We start from the raw sequence: 17,965 nt of genomic DNA on the forward strand, positions 1-17,965 counted from the left end.
TACAAATTGTTTGTTGTTCACATGAGGAAAAAAATAGTTCGTTTGTCTGAAAACAGTTATCTGATGAACTTTGTTTACTTCCTCAGAGGATGTTAATAGTGAAGGCAGAAATGCTGTTAACCCATTCATCTTAGTTGAATTTACAGAAAATTTTCAGTGATGGCAGACGGGTTTTCTAGGTGGTAATCTGGATTTTTTGGTCTAGATTCAGTCCTGGTGTTTACACAGTACTCCTCACCGCAGCTTTTGTAATGCTGGGAACATGTAAATAGTTTTTGTTGACTTCTTGCAAACGTTTTCTTTTTCTACAGTCTGTATTATGACAATATGATAGATGCCATTGCAAAGGCTTGTTTATAAAACAGTGTTGTTTATGTGAGTGGCTATTGCCTGCACTTAATGTTGAGTATTGCTAGGGTTTTGCTTATTGATAACAAGTAATAGTATGAACACAAAGATTGTACAAGCATTTGTTTATATGTGTGTGAGAGAGATGCACTGAGAAGCGCAGCAAATTATGTTTGCACTTAATTTGTAAAATGTTTTTCTTTGCCTCTTAAGGGAGTTTGCTTACCAACCATGTTGTTCAAGCTCCCAAATTCATTCCTGTTGAGTAATTTCTAAAGGCAGGCAGTGCACCATGTCACGCATGAAATAGCAGTCGGGTAAGACAAGGGTCTGTGTTTTTCACGGCGGGCTGTCAGTACTGGATGTCATCCTGACTTTCAAAATGAATACAAATCAAAATCTTCTTCTAGCAACCTTATAGAACATATCCAAGCTGTGTATCTCATCAGGTTAGGACACAAGTGGTGCTCAGAGGAAACAGAGAGCAGCATCTCCACATTAAATGCCTGTCGTACACCCCAAGATCCATCCAGCTCTCCCGGGTCAGTCGCCCATGTGGAGTGGGGAGAAGCAGGTACCCTGAGGTGGCTTGAGTAATCATCAAATTGTTAGGGAAGAGAAGAGAAACCCTCACCACCAAGAAATAGCCTCATCATCACCATCATTATTGCTGTCCACAGGACACTTGTCAGGGAGCACAGCAAAGCACCTGATCTGGAGTCTGTGGCTGAACTTAGTGAGCAGACTGAATTGCTGGACCAACTTGGGGGCAATTATGTGGTTTTCCTGTACCTTATCTGCAGCATAAAAACTGTATCTGTGAAGAGAGAAAAGAGCTTTTAGGAAAAATAACAAAGACATTGTCTTAAACCAGAATTAAAATGTTAATTTTATTTTGTTGGTGCTGAAGTCCTTCAAGTCAATGTGACTTCTCAAATAGAATTCAAATTATGACTCATCTAGATGAAGTTATCTTTTGAAAACAAATAGATTTGTCTTCCTTTTAATGTTCAAAAACAAGCATTTATCATGGTACAAATATTTTATTTAATTTAGCAATTTAAAACCTTTCTAAAATGAAAGTAGCTTTCTGCTCTGTGATTTGGGTATTATGTGTTCTCTTCCAATGTAGGGGCTGTAGGCTGTGCCATATGTCACTGGGAGGATGTTTTCTCATATATTCACAAGAAAATCTTGTGTTTGAATGATGATTTCCGTGAATTTGGCAAGACAGCATGAAGAATAAAATAAAAGTGGCCAGCCTCGAACTTCCCTAGACAACTAGGAGCAAGAAACTTGCCATATGTCCATAGACTTCCGTGAGCAGTGCTGAACAGCAGAACATTACCCTGTTCTGCAGCGTTACATACTGCCCTAAGTCATTAATACAAAGCAGATGGCTTTGTTGTTGATTAGAGCTGGTTAGTATCTGAAGCTCCCATTCCAAAGGAAATTTTGACATTCATATTTATTTCCACTGTGAATTGGAATAAAACATCAAAATTTCCTGGTGGGATGGAAGTTAAAAACGATCTGGAAACACCGAGCTATTTCACTTCACTGGCAATGAATTGTTTTCTCAATAATGTCAAAACCACTGTTCTGCTCAAACTAACAGGAATATAAATGCCAAACCGAAATTTTAATAAAAAGGTAAAGCCACTCTCAAACTTTTTGCTTTATTAAAAGGAAAAGATAAAGTTGAAATGAGCAATTCTGACATTTTCCCGGAATTTCTTTTCCTGAATGTGACACATTTCCACAAAGCATCTTGGTTTCAGCTGAGGTGCAGTACCTGATGGAAATGCAGTTCCTGCTGGAGAAAACCCACGTTCACCCAGTGCTGTTCTTTCAGGGCCAGCAATTCGCAGACTCATCTTGCAAGTTCAAGGATGTAAAAATTCTGAGAAATAAGATATGCACAAAAAGAAAATTAATGCTTTATCTGCAGATTAGAAACTTTTAAAACTGCTTTAGAAAAACCCCTACATCTCCCATAAAATTCCTTTAGTCATCTCTATCACCTCTCACATTAGGTCCCTTGTGTTCAGACACGGTACTGGGTACTGGACAAATCATCCCTGGCATGGACCTTCATATTTATGAACTTGTAAACTCTGACATTATCTTAGTGCATCTTGTTTCCGTCTCCTTAGCAAGATTCTGGTTCTGGCTGCCAGAACCTCCCACTCCCACTCTTCTGTTGCCTACTTTCCTGGAGAAAGTTCCACCAAATTTCTTCAGTATGGAACAAAAACTCGCAGCTACTGTCCAGGTAGGAACCTCCATAGTCATTCCTTTCCCCTTCCTAGAAACATCTTTAAAAATATCTAGCTAGCCAGCTAATGGCTCTGTTTTTCCAATATCATGCTTTCATTTTATCTGTCAACATTGAGTCTCTGCTGTGGGATAGGAGACCATCTGTTAACGGTTTTTTTAAGGGTAGAGTAAGCACAAATGTCACTCTTTGGGAGTCACATGCTATTTATTTACAAAGATAAAAAAAATCAAGATCATGAATTCACATCAGCTTCTCGTGTTACTTTGTGCAACAGTAGCTTTCTGCTTTAGTTTCCACTACCTTCCACCAAGGTATTGCATATATGGTTACATAAAAGGACCAAACGAGATGTAGGACAGATTAGAAACCTGATGAAGTTGCTGCTAGATGAGTTCGATGACTGGTGTGCTCGGGTGCATTGGGGAAGATTGTGTTACAGCCAGTGAGTGCCTTACACAAAGGAGAGAAGCACTTCAGAAGAGAGGAGAAAGAACAGTGTTTGATGTAGCTGGAGGTGTGAGTATCAGGATAAAGACAAATTGCAGTGACGCAGACATGTAGGAAAGCTGGCTTTTCTAAAGCACTCAGGCCCTTGTTAGGTACCAGAATAAGTGGTGTGATTTTCTGGGAGATCTCAGTTTACTGGGTACAGATGCTTTTTGAGGAGCTGCCTATTACACAGGTGCCCAAACTGAAGACGTGATTCTTTTGAGAAGCCGGAACTTAATTGTGGGTGCTGAGCACTTGAACAATGTGACCTTGAGCATTTTAGGAAACATGGTACAGAAAGGGATTGCTAAACAAAGAAACTTTAGGCTCCTGAGTTGCTCTCATAATAGGAGACACCATAATGTGCAGAAAATGTCCGTCATTTGGATCCTGATATATGGTCTCCTTTTGAAAGAACACCGCTAAAGTCACCTCCAGCTGCAATGGGCTGAGAGATTTTGCCATCTCCCCTGCTGTTAGTTTAACACCCCTGTACTGCAGATGTCCTGTGCTTACTGAAATGGCTGAATGCAGTAAAATCTGGAGAAACAGCCTCTTGAGAGTGGATGTCCTAATGTACTGTGGTAGCAACATCTCTCTTGCCCTCTGTCACACAAAATTAGGCAAAGGCAAATGCACTTTTACAAAAGTACTATTTTCATAGAGTTTAAAGAAATCATATGTAGTACAAAAATACATATCTAATTCCCAAAAGAGTCATCTGAAGCCTGCTGAGACAAAGAGTTAGTTATTTTAAAGACCTCAGATGGTTCTTCCCAGGGTTAATGAACAAATCACTGTCTTTTTTTACAAAGCCTATGGAACTGTTGTTCTTCAGCTACTCACAAATGAATGATTATGAACCAAAAAAAACCCACGTGGTTATTGGTATGGTTGTCATTGTTGTGAGCTCTTAAAGAATGAGGAAGAAATGAAATTAAATAGTAAGATCCTTTGAGAGTCTGGGAAGAATGCTTAAACAAGATCCTGTGAGTTTTCCCCCTCTTGTCTAGTTTCTGTTTTCTATTTTCTTAATGCCTACTATGTAGGGAAAATGTTACTTTCTTGCTTGGTGAAGCCTTTGTTCGTCAACCTCAGCCTGGAGGTCCAGATTCCTGTCCATGTGTACAGGGGAGCACATTTAGATGGGCCCCCATTTGCACCCACTTCTACCTTGGAAGGTCACTGTAGGATTTGGGAACATTGATTGCTTTATGTGTAACTCCAGCAGTCCCTTTTCTGGCCACCTTCACTGCCTGTCTGCCCCTACGTGGAGGCAGAGGTTATACCTAAACTGAACAGAAAACCTTCCTGAAGATGCTTGTGTGCACTCAGAAGTGGCAGAGATTTTGTGCCAAGGCAAGTGACCTCCACCTTGTACCAGCCACACTCTCAATGCACCAGCAAGTAGCTGATCATCAGTAGCTTAAGAACAGGCTCCGTAATGCTCCCACGCAATCGAAATCTGGTGGGTGGAGGTGGAGCGAACAAAGTCCGTTACATAAGGAAATGCAGAGACACTCCACTGGTGTACACCACCTCTCAGCTAGGACCAGTTTCACAGACAAGCTCTCAAGCTCAGTGCAAGGCTTCAAGTTGGAGGGTGACCAGTGGTGACTGCGAGAGGAGTCTCTGCGCAATGCTCCATGCTGCACAAACCCACACAACGTGCACTTTGCCCCTGGCTCCCAATATTAGAAATACTCCTGCCTAGTCATTTCCCCTGTACCACACATTCAGCCTTCCCTAAGTCACTTTTCCAGAGACTTCTCTGGAAGTCTGAGTGACCCTGAAGCTGATGCGGAGGTGGTAGGTATGGGGAAGACATAATCCCTTTCACTGCTTAAGGCTCAAACACCACTTGCTGGTCTCAACCAATCCCAGCCAAGACCATGGGCATTGCTTGAGGGTAATGTGATAAGCACCAGGCCATTATCTAGTTAACCCACTGATGCTGAAGACACTGTTAGCAACGTACCAGAGTTTATTAACAGGGGGACACTGCCTTTCTGCAGCTTCTTCCTCCTCCACCCCCATGCCAGCCCTCATTGCTGAAGTGCACAAAGGAGTGACGATAAAGAGAAACAGGAGGCAACATGGAGCAGCTGTAGCATTTCTCTGCCAGGGTAAATCTGAAGGGATAAAAGCCTGGGCTTTTGATGTTTGATATCCTTAAGTGTCTCCAAGTTTGAAACACATGAACTCAGTGCAGCTGCTCCTGCTCCAACTGCCCACCTCAGAGCTATAAAGGTTTTATTTTATTTCTCGCCTGGAGTTTCTCCTTGGGGCTGTGGAAGGAAAGCATGGAACAAGTACCATGAAAGAGGCAATTAGGGGCACCTTCCGCAGCGGAAGGATCCCCGGTGAGGGGGCTGGAGGAGCAGGAAGGTGACACAAAACAGCAACTGGCAACAGTGGAAAACCTCAGGATCCTGGCATCAGGCTGAAAGCCTAATACAAAATGGGTGAAATTTATTGAGACAAACACATTATGAAGTACCAATGGATAAACGGATGCCACATGCATGTCCTGTTCCTTCTACCGACAAATGAAGTATAAATACTGAATGACGATCTTACCCACACCTCTTCCTCTGTTTTCCTGGGGGTTTTGTCATCTTCCACATTATTCTTTCTTCCTGTTCTTCAATGGCCGCCATGATTTTAGCCAGAAGTTTTACTTGCAGCATATATTTCAGGCCTCGGGTACTTTGTAACACTGCACTGCAAATCTGTTTACTGCTGTTCCTTGTGAATATTCATCAGAGAGTGTCAGATTTTTTAAATGAATCTCTCTCATGAATTCTATCAATTTTTTTGCTGTTTGCCAATATAAGCAGATAAATTGAGGGTGGTGAGCCTCAAAATTTCACTCTGCATATATTTGTTTTTTCACTGAGTACCTCTGTGATTTTTAATAAGTTTGTTTTTCTTTCAAAAATATATTCCAAGATGCTGTTAAAAAAATAATAATTAAACAAAAGCCTTTCTTGGCAAGCATTGCCACACTGGTCACTTAAATGAACATGTGAAAATAAGATAGAAATGGCCAGAAGGAAATAAAGTGGCTGCTTCTAGAAGCCTGTGGGATATTTTTCTGCAGAACGGAGAAGGAAAGTCTCCTGACCAGCTAGTGCTTGCATTTTATGGTGAGAAGCTAAAACCCAAGGCATTACTCTTGCCAGCACTGGTGCTCTAACAAAACGTACTCCGTGCCCAATGAGTGGGATCCTGTACCGGCGCTGACATTTCCAACTGGAAAGGGGAGAGCAGTGCTGGAGGTAGCTCTGAGGTGGGAGCATCAGGAGGGAAAAAATGAGAGTGGATTGAAAGAAGAGCACTCTTCCCAACCTGGAGCTCGGTGATCGATTACAGCTCCCCTGTTCAGGGCCTTGCTCACCCGAGTCCCACGGGGCAGCTACAAGATGAGCGACAGTGCACTGCCCACCTTTACTGCTGGGACTGCATTCAGGGCAGTGTCGGTGTTCCAGCCCCAGGGAAACAGTATACACAGATGGGGAGAAAACGTGTCACTTGAGATAGCTGCTGCTTTGAACCGTTTCATCACACAGCTCGTGCAGCCGTCAGTGTGCTTCAGCCTGAAGGGATAACTGACCTTGTGAAGGAAACTTGGCTTTTACACCAGAAAGTGTTCACCGAGGCCCTGACTTTTGTGAGTGTGCCCACCTTCCCCCATTCTGACGGGGTGCAGGCAAAGAAGAACCAGAGATGCATCTGGAAGTGTCTGTACGTTAGATCACAAATTACAGCTGAATTTGCACAGACTGCCATGTGCTGTGATTGGTGAATGGGCTTTTAGTATCTGAAGCTTCACCAAGCAATGGCAGCAGCTGGAAGAGAGTAGCTTTTTACTGTGAAGACTGTTAAGAGCAGGGCAAGGATTTGGCCTGGAAGCCCTGGGGACACATTTCCAGCCAAGTCCCATGCCCTGAGATGCACTGTAATGTCCCCCCATGACAAGCCTTCCATATCACAGGGTAAGAGGATACCAAGCAAAAAAGGTTTGGTCAACTGGAATAGAGCAGCACCCCTTCTCTGCACTCATGACAGAGTGGGGTTGCACAGTGAAGGGCAGGAATCACAGAATCACAGAATCACTTGAGTCCAACCGAACCTGTCCTCTACTGAAACATATCTCTACGTACTTCATCTACCTGTGTAGATGAGTTAGTGGATGTAACTGGACAGAGTGATAGAAAGCGATGGCAGGAGAATTTAGCTTGTGAGAGCCCTGTATGTGGAGGCCAGTATGCAGTGACAGCTGATGACTATTGGGTGGTTGAGACATGAAAGAACATGAGATCCCTGGCACATCCAGATGTGCAGACAGTTGAGAAATAGATGGCTTATGTGAGTCTACTTACCACATCTCCAGGTTCTTGTAACAAGTTCTGAAGCACTGCTTTCTCTGTCGGGTAACAGCAGTGGTTCAAACCAATGTTGTCCCGCTCAGCCTTTGGCTCATTCCAGCAGTTGTCAGGAACTGCTTCAGCTGCTCAGCAGTGACTGAAATCCCACGATTGCTATTCTCAGGGAAATGTTCAAATTATGTGTTAAAAATGTTAAAGACAGCACTGCCCCATAAGTACATTATTTCTTGGAAGCCAGTCAGACCATGTGTTTAAGAAACCAAGAAACAGCCGTTCCTGAAGACAAACAATAAGAAGGTGGTTCATCCATGTTTTCTGAGATATTACTGAGCTGTATTACTTGTCAAATAAGGTAGTTCTGGTATATTCATCATCCAGTTGTTTTGTCTCTGTTGGAGAGCTGTCCAGCTCACTTCAGTGGTGTGTTGCCAAGACTTTCTATATCCATGCAGCTGAATTATCTCTGTGTGTAACCTGTGGCTTTAGGACTGCACAAACTGGCTGTGTAAAAGGCTTCCTGCACCGTCCAGTGTTCCCTTTGCAACTGAAAAATTGTTCTCTAAGGCTCATGTTTTGTTATCTAGTGCTTTCTATTTTGAAATGGTGGAATAGCTCTGAAATCACAAAATGGAGCTTTCATTGCTTCTTTCTGAGAAGTTTTCTGCCTTAACTTTTACACCATTGCTCTCTGTAGCCCAGCCTATGGTATGATTTCTCTTCCTATCCCCACTGGGAATATATCAGGCAAGACTTGCCTCGGAACTGATTCTCTACACCTTTCAGATGCTTGGCATGCTGTTAGCTATGAAGTACTCAGTATTCTAAATTCTCCAGTTTAGAGCAGCACTTCCCCCTGGACAAGTGCCCCTTTCTGATTTTACTCATTTTACCCTTTCACAACAGCAGTGGCCTTTCCTCCAGGTTTAAGCCTAAACAAAAACTAAGATGGCCTGCTGGGTTTGGTGGACTGAGCTCAATCAGAAAAAAAAAAGGTTATCTTTATATGCTTGAGTCACAGCAACACACACACACACACACACCTCGCAATGCCACAGGCTTGGGGAAGAGTGGTTGCAGAGCTGCCCTGCAGAAAAGGACCCAGGGTGTTGGTAGATAGCCAACTTGTGGTGTTGGATTGATGGTTGGACTTGATCATCTTAGAGGTCTTTTCCAACCTCAGTGATTCAATGATTCTATATGATTATGTGGTTTCCAAGTTTGAAGAGCAAGGGCATTGTTAGAAACATGTTGCTAGCACTTGCTTATTATAGTGAGCCCCCAACAGATAAAATCAACTTGGTTTCTTTTGAGGAAATGCATTCAGATGCTTGCATTGCACTGACAGGGCAATGGGTTAGCTGCTGCTGCAGCTTCCAAGCTCCTGCCAGGCTGTTGCTTAAGCAGACAGCATGTTTTCCCTGTCCTCAGGTTTCAGATGGGGGTAACGACTGTATGTGAGCAGCAGCAAACCGCTAACAAAAGGCACTTGATAGCGTAAGTGTTCATCGCCTCTCTGTCCAGTCACATCTTCCTATTTTGAGGAGAAGGTTCTAACAGGATCAATGTCCTGTCAGTAGGATCTCTAACCCATCTATATACTGCACCCCATGGAAACTCACTTTGTGTGGTGCCGGTCACTACTTCACTTATTTATTCTCTTTGATGCTGAATTGTCTCAGCCTGTTGCCTGTCAAAAAACTCTGTCTTCAGACTTATCTGAAAAACTCTCCATCTAGACCTGATTAGAGCAAGATCCAAGTATTTATTTTATGGAGCAGCACCTATGACATTTCCTACAGTAATCAGTGAATAGAGATTCTTTCCATAGCAACCACACAGCAGAGATGCTTTCCTTTCTGATCTCCTGTAGTTGTTGGCTGAAACGGTATCAACCCTTCCAGTCACAAACATATCACATCTTTCTACCAAACAGCGCTGCCTTCAGAATTAAGACCTTAATATTTTTATGTGCCACATTGTCCCATATAGGAAGTCATTTATAGTAAGCCTAACATTGTTGTATCAGAGGGAGAAATTGTAGAAACGCAAGTAAACTTAATCTTTAAACACTTAATTTCTCTTTGTTTTATATACCTTCAAGGTCAATCTCTCAGCATTGTCGATATTTTACTCTTCTACTGCAGTTGCCATTCACCATTTATTTGCTGTGTTCTTAAAATTCAGCCATTTATTAGAATTTTGAAAGATCTACAGAGGTCATTAAGTGTTGGGGAAAAATGCCTAAAATTGAATCCGAGTTTATTTCATTCTTTGCAGTTACTGCTGTCACTGTTAGCTGACATTCTCTTAGCTCGCTGTACTCTTCCCATAACCTAATCTATCCTGGAGAGGCAGGCAGCAGTGTATGAAGTGATTATAAGGATCTTCAAGTGTCTTCAAGGATTTTCTGTACTTGGGCTGCAAAAGCATTTTGATCTGTTGTTGATACAACGGGCATGATAAATCCCATCGTTATGGTTCCTAGAACACCACCTATTAATAATGAACACTCTGGAGGGCCAAGAACACAATACAAATTCATCAAAAGCGGGCTCAGAAATAATTCTGTTGGCTTTGACTGCGTTGCCTGGCATCCCAGCGGCTGTGAATTTCAGCTCCTCACTGCGCGTGGTCAGCGCTCTCCCTGTGCCTGAGGAACATACAGAGATTTTTCTGATTGTGGGGTTTTGCTCCTACCAGTGCAATGCAGTACTCTGCTATTCTGTCAGCTTATTATTTGGTAAAAATACATCGCACCTGCAGCTGCAAAGGCCTCATTTTTTGGACTGAAACACATTCTTGTTGGCTACCTCTTGAAGGCCACTGCCTGCATGTTACCTTGCTGGTTTGTTTTTCAAAAGGCTCCGGACTGGAAATGTGCAAGCCAAGTTTTGCTTTTCCAAATGTTTGAGGTATTAAAAAGCAGCAAGGGACTACATCACTAATGCCAGCTCACTCCCATGGCAGCTGGCTTGCACATTAGTCAGAGATCTTCCCTTTCTGCTCTCATGGTCTAAAAAGCGTGCAGCCCCTGGGGCTGTGGAGTAACTGCCGACCGACCGTGGGTGTGAGTAGCTGCTACCTACTCTGGGGATTCTACTCGTTTGTTTTTTTATTGAGCTGGTGCTGCTCTGCACTGAGCCTGGTCACTTTGCTTGTCCGGTTGCTTTCCCATCCTGCTGACAGACCCTGCTTGTGTTGTTTTGCCTGACATAAACCCGTCTGGCTGCCCTAATGTAATCTGTTCACTCAGCTAATTCCCAGGTTGTTTATTATGGACCCCATCCAACACCCACAGGAGGCAACACAACCTTCAGCTGCCTGAGCAGCTGCTGGACCAGGCCTATAAAACAGACTTTTTTTGCTATTATCAGCGTATTAAGAGCTTGGATTGCTTAAAAACTGTACAGTATGTTTTGATCATGATGAAAAGAGGAAAGGCAATAGAAAAAATACATTTGAGGTGGCATCTTTGGCTTTCCAAGTGTTTTGGAGACACTTTGGAGGTCAAGGCATTGTTTGGATCAAGGTAGACACCCTGGCTCCTGAAATGCTCAGGGTTCCTCACCGCTTTCAGTCTCCTCTCTGTGAACAGGGGAGCCTGTTCTACATCAATTGTGTAGGCAATGAGTTTAGACTAGACATCTAGTTACCAGGCAGCCATCAGTGGATCCTGTGGAGATAGACCTAGGATGGATCACACCATTCTACTCTTGAGAAATAAACCTTTTTGGTCATTTTGGTCCAAGAACACATGAAATTAAGGAGTAAGTCCTCTAAGTTGCCTTGGGTAGTTCAAATTCGCCTTGGGTAGTTCAAATTCACCTTGGGTGAAGGGAAGCTTCTCACCACAGGAAACAATTAGCATCAACCTGGAGAGGCCTCAACTTCTTCTTCCCAGTGCCAACTAGAAGAGACAGTAAATTAGTTTCAGATGGTTGTTCGTTTCTTGCTAGGTACTTCTGACATGTAACAATACTGTATTGTTCTTCATTTTCTAAAAGTATTACCTTGGTCTAGAAAGGACACTTTATTGAATGCTCATTAACCACTCCAGACATTGTTCATAAATCCATCTCTGTGGCCCAGAGATTCCGTTCTGACAGCAGTGTGGGAGTGTTGAATAAATTGTTTTACAATTCTACTTAAGTTATCCATACATCAGACTTCACTTGTTACTGTCATTTGCATAACCTGTTGGAGCAAGTCCAGAGGAGGCCCGTGAAGATGATCAGGGGCTGGAGCACATCTCCTGTGAAGACAGGCTGCATGATTTGGACTTGTTTGGCCTGGAGAAGAGAAGGGTCTGGGTAGACCTTATAGTGGCCTTCCAGTACCTGAAGGGGCTACAGAAAGATGGAGAGGGGCTGTTTATCAGGGAGAGTGGGAATAGGACAAGGGGTAATGGGTTAGAGGGGAGGGTAGATTTTGGTTAGATATAAGGAAGAAATTAAGGTGGTGAGGCCCTGGCACAGGCTGCCCAGAGAGGCTGTGGCTGCCCCCTCCCTGGCAGTGTCCAAGGCCAGGTTGGATGGGGCTTTGGGCAGCCTGGTCTGGTGGAGGGTGTCCCTGCCCATGGCAGGGGGGTTGGAACCGGATGGGCTTTGAGGTCCCTGCCAATCTAAACCATTTTTTGATTCTATGACAAATTCTCCGGCAGGTTTCTGCTGATAGAGACAAGCTTCCCACAATTCAGGTATAATGCTAAACTTCCAGTAAAATCAATGATGTTGCCTTTTAGAGCAACACACTCAGGCTCCAAAACTTAAAACCCAAAGGGCATCAGTCTTTAGTAAATCTGCTGCACAATGTGATATGTAGCAACTTGTCTTGAATAAAATATAATTAAGGTGATTTAACCGAAGCCGTATCCAATATTATTATAATATTTCTTAATGGTTAATTTAAGGGAAATGAATTTCCAGTTTTGTTGTCTGTGTACTTTTTTTTTCTTTTTTCAAAGAGCTGTGACCACCCAGATTACTATTACTTAGTAATAGATCCAATTTCTGGCTACAAAGGCAATTAAAAAATAGAGTAATAGTTTAGGGTGGGGGAATCCACCACGGATAAAATCTTTTCCGATTTTATCAGCGTTTTGAACTAAACTGGGAATTAGTCCATGCCAAACAAGAGAGGCAACTCCTGGGTTGTTCTCTTTTATTCTGGCTATAAAGATATATCTAGAAGGGCTTTGGAGCTCCTGGTTTCAGTGTACACTGCAGATGCACCTTGATGCCATTTTGAAGCAAGAGCAAGTGAACACAGCCCTTTGTAGCAACCTGGTTTCCACCATAGGGACAAAGACTCACATCTCACTCAGGTCAGGTCCTTGAGACTGTTGGGTGATTGATGTGGAGGGTGTGCTGCAACACAGCTGCCAGTCAGCTATACCTTGCAACATCCACTGTTTAACTTGTGATTTCAAAGACAAAGTGGGATGACAATAAATTCAACGTAATTACAGTTTTCCAGACCATGAAAAGGCAATGTAATCAACATGCAGATTAAGCTTGCTTTCAGTGTATACTTGTAGTAGTGAACACTGCCCAAAGTTTCAGTTGATCTATGACTGTGATTCCTTAGAACAAACTACCACCAGAAAACTCAGAATCCAGCATACTGTTCTACAGCTTCCAAGCCAATAGTTATTAATATAATAATAATGATAATAATAATAACAATAATAACAACAATGTGTTTGTTTTTCCTCTGCAGATAATATTTTGACACCAATATGGGAAAGCAAAACAGCAAACTACGCCCCGAAGTCATGCAAGATTTGCTAGAAAGTACAGACTTTACAGAGCATGAGATCCAGGAGTGGTACAAAGGCTTTTTGAGAGACTGTCCAAGTGGACATTTATCTATGGAGGAGTTTAAAAAAATATATGGGAACTTTTTCCCTTACGGGGACGCTTCTAAGTTCGCGGAACACGTATTCCGCACGTTTGACGCCAACGGAGATGGAACAATAGATTTCAGAGAATTCATCATAGCCCTGAGCGTCACGTCGCGAGGTAAACTGGAGCAAAAGCTAAAGTGGGCATTCAGCATGTACGACCTTGACGGGAACGGCTACATCAGTAAGTCAGAGATGCTCGAAATCGTACAGGTATGTGCTGCTCAGAAGCACCCCTCGGCCTCCCACCTTCCAAGCAAATGCTGAAGCGGTGTTGCAGTGAGACACTGAACTAAAACCTCTGGTGGTATTTGGGGATTTATGTTCTTGGTTCTCTGTATAATGGCCTGGATATAAAATGTTATTTTGTTTGGCAGAGATTGTGTCACAATTCAAACTACAGCACTTGATACCCATCATACGTTTTTCCTGAGCAGCGCACTGTGTGGGAAGTTCTCCTTTGGGAGCTGGGCAGGAGCACAGCAACTAACCTTCTGATAAATGGGATTCTGTCCTCTGGGAAATCACTGTTAATTAATTACAACTAATTAGTTGGACCAAGTAGGCATCTTAGATCAACCAGGTAGTGTACTTTTAAGGAAGGCAGGCTCCCTCCACAGTAAGAAAAAAGTTTGCTTTCAAATCCTGTTGTTATGGAGCCCCAGCTCATGCATTTTAAACTGTCTGTCTGCCTCTTTCCGGCAAGGTCTGCCTACTTAGTATCATGCTAGCTACCTTCATGTTAAGTTGCCAGTATAGATAAACCTTATCCAGGTAGATGATGATTCCATAGGTAGCTTCTTTGGATGCATTATCTTGTGGTGTTGGTAGGAGTCCCACTTCACTTTGTCTTCCTCTAACGTGGTTTTACCCTTGAGGCACATCACTCTGCTGAAAGCTTTAAAACATTTTTGACATGGTGGTATATTTACACAGCTTGAGCCTGTATAATGCAGCACTGTTTTGTTGGTTGGGTTTTGTTTTTTTTTTTAAGGCCTGTTATCAAGATCCTCTCTCTCCCTGGAAGTTTTGAAATGCTAACAATGTACTGTATTATTCAGATTTATATTTGTGCTGGAAACCAAGGGAAAGGAATGCACACAAATTACAGGCTGTGATGGCGAATGGCATGTATGGAGTCAGCCTAACGCATGATGCCCTTGTCTTTCTACCAGGGCTCTTCCCACATCCTCCAAACAGTAACTAACACCAGCACTTGCACTGCTTCAGCAAGACCCGCTGCAACACCCAGCTGCAAAAGTGGGGTTGTTGTGTCGTCTTTCAATTATTCTGCTTTGTGTTCCCGTGCCTGAGTTAAAGAAGAGGGTTACATTCAGACACAGAGACCTCCCAGTCTCCATGCCATGACAAACCCCGTGGAATATTTACATTAGAAGATACTCTGTTCCTTACAAATCTCCCTTTCCCCCAGATAGGGTAAACAGGCTATCATTTTCTGTTTTCCTGTGTGTATTTCTCCTCATGAGAAAACCAAGAGAATCCCAAAGGAGCTAACAAAGTACTTAAGCAAACACAAGGAGCCAAACCTGAGCAAGCACCTGATCCTCATGGGAAGGGGATACCCCAGGGACCACAGGACCCCTTGCTGCTGTTGAGTAGCCTCAGTGCTGAACAGCAGCACAATGCTGACCAGGCCAGAAGATCTGCAAACACGGAGAACAATGCCATGAATGTGTTCATGCTGAATTTAATGAAAACATCAGTGGCAGGATTCTCTGTAGCAAGTCAAGTGAGGACTGGCAAAACCAGCAGCTGCTTCTGTTTACCCTGGATCTGCTCACCAGCATCATGACAGGCTGAAATGCTCTGCCTCCTCTTCACAGTCGTGTTGGTACTAAATCGTAGCATTGTCCTTTACAACCATGATGCTATTGTCAGAAGAAACTGCAGCTTAGGGATCCATGTAGGGCAACATTTTATCAATTTGTATGTCCAACCCAGAGCAACACTTTGCCTGTGGCCCTAAGCCTGGCTCTCCAGCCTTCCCACTGCACTTAATGAGGTTTGGCTCTCTCTTCCTTCCAGATCACACTTGAAACTCAACGGAGTGATGCTTTCTCTCATTTACTTTCATCCCACATTTTGGAGGACTGTGCAAAAATCAATTATGGAAATAAACAGCCCAAAATAAGCGTGAGCAACAGTCATTTCTGCACCATGGACCATCAATGGTTTTACAGTCAAGAAAGCTTCCCTTTCTGTGATGGATCTTCCATGAGGCAAAGTGCTTGTAGATCTCATCATGTTCATCTGGTTCTTTTGTGGTCATCATGATGTCCCTCTATTGCACTGGTCACCCATAGCTGCTCCTGGTGGGATAGGATTTATTGCATAGACTCTGGAAGTGTGTTCAGCTGATATGTGAAACTGAAGCAGATGAGAACATTTTATTGCTTTATTGAGAGGTTCCTCTGATGTGGAGTGATTAGACTTACAAAAAAACAGCTAGCAACTATCACTTTCATTTATGAAAGAAGATTATTTTTTAATATGGAGAGACAGGATTCTGTATCACATGTCTTCCTGGGGGCCCTCAGCCGTCACAATCTTTCTGGTAGCGAAAAACATAACTCTCATATCTCTGATGTATGTCTCACAGGAACCTATTACAAGTCCCTTATCTAGAATGTATTTGCATATTGATATAGCAGAAGAATTTATGATGTTTTCATGGGATTTTTGCATGATACAATACATCAAAATGAACACTAAAAGAAATTCCATCAATCTAAGAGTCTCGGTTTCACAGAAAAATATTGTCCCTATTACTGCAGGGTTCCTGTGTCTTAAATGGCACAGGGGCGAGGCACACTTGTCTTCTCTTTTCAGCCTGCCTTTGTGCTTTGAAAGTTCTCCCTCCACCATGGAGGGATGCTGATGGTTACTTGCATTTCCTTTCTCATGCCCTGGCCTGGTCCAACACCACTGCAGGCAGCGCAGGCATTGCGTTCTTGCTGCAAGAAGGTGCTGGTGGTAACAGTGGCAGCAGCACTCAAACAGCAGAGCTGCTGGTTAAGGTGGCTCATGTCCCACCAGCCAGCTGCCAAGGCCACAAATGGCCCATAACAGCTTTTTGAAGCCCGTTTTCTCTGCAAAGCGATGGGCTAGAGGGCAAAGCACCTGCTTTCCTCTAAGTTCCACTTAGTGTAGTGATGTTAACCATGTGTGTATAGCATAGCCAATTACATACTCACCACCCCTGCCCATGAGCTCCCCCAGGACCAGTCTCTAAAAAAAGCCCAGCTTAGAGACACACACGAGCCATCCCCACAGAGCTGGCTGCACAGTTTGGAGGGTCACATAACTTGAAGGACTTCAGTGGTGGGTTGGTGATGGCAGAGCCTAATGGAAGAAGGTCCGCAGGATACTGCTGCACCTACCAGGCACAGCACAGCTGCAAAGTGCTGTGGGAAGATGCTTCCCATCCTGCCCTCTCGACAGACCCCACCACAGAACCTCTCAGATTGTTCTGCTCAAGTGCTTTTCATGTCTCCCATATGTTTACCTATAATCTAAATAGCCCAGTCCCTTCAAAAATAGCTGCAAACCAGCTAGAAGCTTTATGTTTGTTCCCCTTGGTAATGGGACATATTTGGTGAGAGTCTCTTAAAATAAGAGTTCAAATAGGAAATGGAAACCTTGTTCTAAGGGTACATTTTTAAACCATGCGGACTCATGAGGCATCTTAAGAGTACTGAGCTGAGAGAGGAGAATAACACCTCCAGTTTAATACAGTTTCACTTGCTGGGCTGGCTCATTTGTAAGCCAGGAAGAAGCAGAATCTGGTATGTGGAGAAACAGAAGCTTCTCGGTAAAGACAGTGGGAAAAATCCCCATGGGATTGACAGGAGAGCAATTTTCTTCAGGCCAGTTACTCACTTGATGAGATTTTTAGCTGTCAAAATTTATTTTGACAGAGTAAAAATGATTGCCTCAAAAACTGTGCTGTCATTGCTGCCATCACTGTAAAAAGCTCTTTGACACTTGGCCAAGTATGGCATGGAAGTGCCACCCCTACCAAGGTGGCTCGAGCGCAGCAGCTGGAAGCGAATGGGCAAAGGGGTGAGATTCCCCTAAATCACCCATCACCGCTCATCCACGTGTAGGTGGAAAATCAAAGGGGAGAGCTCTGCAGGGAACCGGCCAGTTCAGATGATGCTGGAGCCTGTGCTTGCTCCAGCAACGCACAGAGGGCTCTGGAGGCACAATGTCTTGGTGGCACTGGGAAGCTGCAAGGAGCCCTCCTGATAAGCCCACCTGAGAAGGCTGCCCTGTCTCAGATGGCTACAGATAGATAACCACTGCCAAACCTTCTCTTGCCACTGCTTTCAGCCCAAGTGCTGTGAGGCCAAGGAGTCGTACTCCAGGTGGAGTGGAGCCCCTGCAGCCTCCCCAGGTTTCTGCCCAGGGTTAGAACAACCCAGCTCCACGTAATTATCGGCTGAAGCCAGCTTCCTTTGAAAGCCTGCTCTTTCAAACACGCAATAAAGAGCTTTGTGTAGCTGCACTGAATTAATATGGGGCAAGTCTCAA

The 17,965-nt window shown here is 43.6% G+C and overlaps 1 protein-coding gene across 1 annotated transcript in view; it reads left to right on the forward strand.

Annotated features, from left to right (window-relative positions):
* Positions 1–17,965, forward strand: part of NCALD (neurocalcin delta) — a gene marked incomplete at its 3' end in the record, with an annotated part of 49,891 nt that overhangs the window by 28,957 nt on the left and 2,969 nt on the right. The window contains exon 2 of the mRNA XM_084260213.1: positions 13,228–13,624. Coding sequence (XP_084116339.1) covers positions 13,247–13,624 — 378 coding nt within the window. The 5' untranslated portion in view covers positions 13,228–13,246. The remainder of the gene's footprint in view (positions 1–13,227; positions 13,625–17,965) is intronic.

This window comes from Gallinula chloropus (assembly GCF_964237585.1).
Source record: "Gallinula chloropus genome assembly, chromosome: 2".
NCBI classification, from domain to species: Eukaryota; Metazoa; Chordata; class Aves; order Gruiformes; family Rallidae; genus Gallinula; species Gallinula chloropus.